Source organism: Octodon degus, unplaced genomic scaffold (assembly GCF_000260255.1).
Source record: "Octodon degus isolate 3935 unplaced genomic scaffold, OctDeg1.0 scaffold00015, whole genome shotgun sequence".
Taxonomy (NCBI): domain Eukaryota; kingdom Metazoa; phylum Chordata; class Mammalia; order Rodentia; family Octodontidae; genus Octodon; species Octodon degus.
This window is the reverse complement of record NW_004524591.1, coordinates 11482591-11489325: the sequence shown is the minus strand read 5'-3', so window position 1 is coordinate 11489325 and position 6735 is coordinate 11482591. Positions and strand designations below refer to the sequence as shown.

Genomic DNA, 6735 nt, shown 5'->3' with positions numbered 1-6735 from the left:
TATGAAAAAATGCTCCACATCACTATTCATCCATGAAATGCAAATTAAAACAACACTGAGATATCATCTCACCCCAGAAAGAATGACTATCATAAACAAATCAATCAACAATAAATGTTGGAGAGGCTGTGGGGAAAAGGGAACCCTTCTCCACTGCTGGTGGAAATGTAGACTGGTACAACCATTATGGAAATCAGTGTGGAGACTCCTTAAGAAACTAGGACTGGAAATCCCCTTCAAGTCAGCTATCTCCCTACTGGGAATTTTCCTGGAGGAACATCATATCATAGTGATATATGTGTACCTATGTTTATAGCAGCACAATTGTGACTGCCAAATCTTGGAGACAACCAAGATGCCCGTCACATGAGGAATCATTGAAAAAGATGTGGTATATTTATATAATGGAATATTACTCAGCTATAAAGAATGATAAACTCGAAGCCTTTATATTGAAGTGGATGCCACTTGAAGATATACTCATAAGTGAAATAAACCAGACCCACATCTATAAATATTGTATAGTTTCCCTAGTATAAGAACTCAAAAGAGGAAATACAAATTGAAAGGTATAACACAATTAAAAGGAAAGTGAGAACTTGAGGACTGGACAACAGGAGAGGGCAAGGAGAAAAGCTGGGAAACAGGACGGGGAAAGCCATACATTTATATGCACAAGATGTGCAAGGCAATGATCCTGAAAAATATCAGTAGGTTTTTGAAACTAGTAGTTAATTGGTAGGATTCCCACCCTGACTGACTATACATGCTGATACCTGTGAACCAAGCAACTGCACTGCAGATAGCAATGTGTAATAGAGTCACACTTGGAATGCCTTTCATTCTAGTCTTCTAAATACATACTTCTTGTCATGACATACCAATTATTACCATACTGTCTCACAAGTAAAAGATTTTTGTTTTTTGCTTTTCTTTTTTTAAATGGGTAATAAATGAAAAAAAAAGACACAAGAAAAAGAAAATGTTACAGGACTGTCCTGCTACAATGCTCTATATGGTTAGATTTCTAAATTTCTGTGTAAAAATATGTGTTTATTCATATTTTAAAATTTTTTTCTTCATATTCTGTAAGGACTTAAATTTCAACACATCAATACTTGATGTAAGATACCTGTTTCACATTATGCCTAAGATGTTCAATATTTAGAAAGATAGTTAGGGTAAACCGAACTGCATATGTTGCAGGGTAATAATAAGCTTCTCTTCTGGAGGGTTAACAACCTAAATTTGCAGATCAAAAATTGGAGAAAAGGAAGGGCTACAAGGTCCACCAACCTTTTGGCCCTAGCCTTTCAAGGTTAGTGAAGACTGAGGACATACGAGAACCTGTACTGTAACATCATGTAACTCAGTTGTGCCCCAAATTTTCTGATCAAAGAGATTATGGAGCCACAGAGGAATGTGACTGATGATGTGTAGTGTGCCCAAGGAGAGTCACAGGGAGAGAAAACTTTCTCTCAGCCTTTCACGGAGAGCAAATTGGTCAAGCTTTGACCGTGACTCATTCACATGGCTGACACTGACAAAGGATCTACAAAGTGCAGTACAGGGTTATATGATAAATTCTGAGGGGACTTGACTGACCTTATCAGATACAAAAGCTACATTTCTTATTATATAGGTCTTGCTTTATCTTGGTCTGAACCATCCAGCAGAAAAGTATAAAAACGAGGTATATAAAGTAAAGCCATGTTAATATGCTGAGCTGTGAAAGGCTCAAGTCAACAACTTCTGTGGATAACCCAAAACTAGTGTGGACTGCTGGACTGTGTTGGATTGTTTTGCTGAATTCACACACCTATAGTATTTAGATGCCAATGGAATACTCATCTATGACAGGACTAAACAAAAAGAGGGGATACAAAGGAAGGATCATTTTGGATCTGTATATGCAGAATAGTTAGGATAGATAAACAGCTACTTTCACTTAATTCAATGAGAAGAAAGATTTGTACTAATAGTGTTTGGACAGGATATCCTGTCTGCTTCTTGTACTGTGGATAATCACTAAGAAGATAACAATATACAATGTATTAATTATTGAAACTATCCTATTAATCAGTTTTGACATTGTCTCATTGCTATTTTTTTCTCAATAAAAAATATTTTAAAAAAGATTTGGAAGGAGAACTGGCTGAAGAATTTCCATGGCTCTCAATTGTGTTCCTCCCACCTAACACAACTCCTCTCCTGCAGCTGACAGTGTGGCAGGCAGGCTGTATTCAACTTTAAGGAGCTATACACCAAGGAACTGTTCCTGAAGTGTTTGCAAATGGTCTCAGAAACAGAATTAACTCTCAAAGAGCTATGGAAAGAACATTCTTTCCTGTGTGAGGTTAATTGAGAAATCCTGGGCCAATGTCTCTCTAAGGCCACTGAGTTCTGCCTGGAAGAAAGTATGGTCTAACATCACACAGGAGAGAGATCTTGAAGGCTGTGTAGAACCGTCAATTGAGCCCATGGTTTATGATACTGTCACTATAGCAGAGTTCATCGGCTTGCAGGTAGAGTGGTGATGTTGAGGAACTGGTGGAGGGTCACTCAGAGGAGCTGTCTACAGTGGGACTGAAGCAACTACTGGCTGAACATCAGAGAAAGACAGCTGAGGAGCTTTCTAAAGGGTGGGGGTGAGACAGCTCACTGGACTAAGGCATCTGCTTAGGCAAGCACAGGGACCATGGTTCAATCCTCAGCCCCCAGGATGGGCTGAGCCAGTCACGAAAAAAGAAAAAAAAAAAAAAAAAGGGAGGGGTGGATATCAACAATCAGCAAAGTTCTTCTGAAGTAAAGGAAATCCTGACAAAACAGACAGAGCTACCCACCCCGAAAAGACACACATAGACAGAAAATACCTGGCACTTGCTTAATAACAATGTGATGTTATACAGTACAGTGTTACAGAAAAGAAACAGATAACCTTAGATCAGTGTCTGGTTCAGAAAACATTGTGACCTAACAAGTCAAAGCAGGTCATAGAGGGCTGTAGACCCTAAGAGAAAAAGGACACCAGAGAGCGAGATCTCTGAGGCACCTATGGAAGGGCCTCTCCTTTCACACAGCAACCACCTTCCACTTCATCCTTCCTTTCTGTAAGCCAAAGATGTCAGCTTCAATAGTGAGTACTGTATGAAATTGTTGTTTCTGGTAAACTAGGAACACTTCATAACTGTTTGGTGAATACACTAGGAAAATTATTGGTGTTTCTGGTAAATTACATCCATTATACAACTCTTCTTATTATGCAATGGTTAGTTAAACGTGCTTTTGGGGGATTCAGAATACATTTTGGTTATTTCCATTATTTCTTATGGGAAAAATAGTCTTGACTTACAACCAATTTGAGTTACAACCAGCTCTCAAGAATGAACTGAAATCACAAATCTAGAGTCCAGAGTACAGTTATCAAAGTTCATTATCAAAATGATAACACATGCTAAATGGTGTTTTTTTAAGGATCTGCCTTGGATTAAATTAAAAAACACTGTTGACTATTGGTCCTGAAGCTGGGTCACAGAATGCCTGTATTTATGGCTTACATGAAGAAACATTTTCCTTGTACTGAATTATAATTCATTTTGTTTTTAAAAACTGAAGAAATGAGTTGACAAACAACAAAGTATTCATTCAGATTGGCAAGGGTATGAGTTTACTTGAGAACCATGGCAAGGGATTAGGAGGAAGCGGGTGTTGGGCATTGTACATCATAGCTTTCCAACAGCCAAGCACACTTCTGACATTTTCAAGGAGAAGTATATCTTGGGGGAGTGGGAATGGGTGAGAAAATTTTCCATCACATTTTAAAGTGCCAGCATGTGAGACACTCAGAGTTTTTAAAGAGACAATAAAAAAGTTATTAATACCTTGAAAAGATTAGGAAAATTACTTCTTATAAGTAAATGAATGATACAGCAATAAAGTTAAAGATGGGGGGTGACCTAAGCAACCTAGAATGATGACCAACACTGATTTCTCAGGGAAACACATCAAAGTTACATGATGATGGTTTAGATGACTCTCTAGCTGGTGTCGCTGTTGGTTGTGTGCGTCACCCAGCTGCAACTCACAGACAAATGGCCCGAAATGATCACACGCAGGAAGGCCAGGAGACGGAGACATGAACAAGCTAAGTTCTCATGGCCCTTCCTCTGAGATTTTTAGGTGATTTGACACTCCTGATGTCATAAAACGCTTTGGGATGCCACTCAAGGTAACTCATAAATTAGAACAATGTGCAGTATTAGCTCACCCACAATCATTCCAGCCCAAATAACTACAATTTCTCAGGACTAATTCAACTACACAGACTTAAAAAATAATGACCTTTTGGAACTACTCTAACAGTAACATGTTCAGGGAACATCAATACATAAAATTTCTTTGAGCAACTTGCCTTCTGAGATATAAGTTTTCCCACCACATCTCTGGCATGGACATCGATGGTACAAATGGTCATGATCTTCTGCCTGTCACCAGGTGGAAGCTCTCCCAGCAACAGCGTAATCAGTGTATTCAGCTGAGAAATCTAGGAGGAATTTTTTTCAAAAAGAGGGAAGAATTACAAATGCAGGAACATCTCACAGTCTTCCTATTTGTGAAGAATGCTTTAGTTTACAAAACAATTTCAAATTTTTTATCCCAGCTGGTCTTCCAAGATCCTAGGGGGAGACCAACATTATCCCTGCATGTAGAAGAAGGAAACTGCACAGAAGAGAATGGCCCCGTGAGGAGTAGCAAAGCCAGGGACAAGCAGGGTTTCCTGGTCTCCCCTAGCAGGCACTCCTGCCTGGTGACGATCCAGTCCAAGGCTTCACTGGGACAGGAGTAACGACAGTCTCTAAACAGTAAAATTAGACTAACTTCTAAAAAGGTATAGTGAGAGCTATATAATTTGTTTTCTTCTTTACAAAGACCTTTCTAAACAATTAGCGTTTGTTTTGTATTTTTTAAAATACAAGAGTGATGATTACTGAGAAACTAGATTGTCCCATTCCAAAATACCCAATTACAGATTGTAAGAGTATGCATTCTTTTGTGAAACTATTTTTGATTTGATCATGTACTTACACATATGAACTTGCTTTGATAAAAATATTTCTTTTGCTAAATTATGGTCAGAATGTTTTAAATATACTCTCTTAGGTGGCTGTTTTGTCTACCTTACTTAAGGCTTATATGCAAGAAAACAGACAGAGAAATAAAAACCCAAAAATGCCTTGGCTTAGTCTCTAGGTGCCCTACTGTGAAACACAACTATCCTCTTTCCTCTTTAGCTCTGTGAAGAACAGTGAATGGCAAAAATGTTATCTGAGAGACATGGTGGCAAGTGAAGGCAGTAGATCACCAGGAGATTTCAAACCTACACACCTCACTGACAAAATGAAGTTTTCTTCTGTACTAGTAACAAGTCCAGAAATATATATATATATATATATATATATATATATAAATGCTTATGCAACTAGGCTGACAAGAACATCACTTTACAGCTACTTTTTTGTTTGATTTGGTAAGAATACTTGAGTTCTGCTCTTAGCAAATTCTAAATATATAATGCATTAACTATAGCTGCCCATGTTGAATGTCTTAAAAATGTATTCATTTTATAACTCAAAGCTTGTATGCTCCTCTTTTCCTCTACTTTCTATCCTCATTCTATTCTGTTCATATGTTTGATATTTTAAGATTCCACATACAAGTGAAATTATATAGAAATTTTATGTGTCTGACTAGTTTCCCTGAGCATAATATCTATCATGGTCAACCATGTTGTTCCAAATATCAGGATTTGTTTTTTCAGTAAGGCTGAATAGAATGCCATTCATGTGTGTGTGCGCGCACAACTTTCTCTTTTTTCTATCAAGAGACATTGAGAATGCTTCCATGTCTTTACTATTATAAGTAATGCCACAATGAACTTGGAGTACTGATAGCACCCTGAGATAAATTTATTTCTTCTGGATATACACCCAGAATGGGATTTCTTGATCATACAGAGGTTCTATTTTTAGTTTTTTGAGGAATCTCTGTATTGTTTTCCATGAAGACTATGTTAATTTACACATTCCCACCAAACAAGTAAAGGGTCTCTACACTGAAAACTATTAAATATTGTTGAAAGAAACTGAAAATAAAATGAATGGAAACATATTCCATATCCACGGCTGGAAGAATTTGTAATCCATATTATCCAAAGTTATCTATAGATTCAATGCAACCTATATCAAAATTCCTATGGCATTTTTCACAGACAAAAGAAAAGCAATTTTAAAATTTATATGGAACCACAAAAGCCCTCAAGTAGCTAAAGCCATCTTAAGCAAAAAAAGAAGCTAGAGACATTACAATTTTTGATTTCAGATTATATTACAAGCAAGAGAAATCAAACACTATTGGATGGGCATAAGACCAGATAAACAGGCCAACGGAAGAGAATAAAGAGCGGAGAGATAAGTTTTTCAACTAATTTTAAACACAGGCACAGAAAATATACAATTGGAAAAGGACAGTTTCTTCAATAAGTGGTGCAGAGAAAACTGGATTTCCATATACAGAAAGATTAAATCAGATCCTCAAATAATACACAAAAATCAACACAATATGGATCAAAAATATACAAACAAAATCTAAGACTGTAAAAAATCTAAAACCCCTAGAAGGAAACATGAGAAAATTCCCTCAAGACTGATTATAACTGTGATTTCAGGATATGACATC

At 37.1% G+C, this 6735-nt stretch overlaps 1 protein-coding gene across 1 annotated transcript in view; it reads right to left on the bottom strand.

Moving 5' to 3' along the window:
• Dnah11 (dynein axonemal heavy chain 11) overlaps positions 1 to 6735 on the bottom strand; it is a 375268-nt gene that overhangs the window by 212467 nt on the left and 156066 nt on the right. The window contains exon 30 of the mRNA XM_023709848.1: positions 4412 to 4543. Within this exon, the coding sequence (XP_023565616.1) occupies positions 4412 to 4543 (132 nt within the window). The remainder of the gene's footprint in view (positions 1 to 4411; positions 4544 to 6735) is intronic.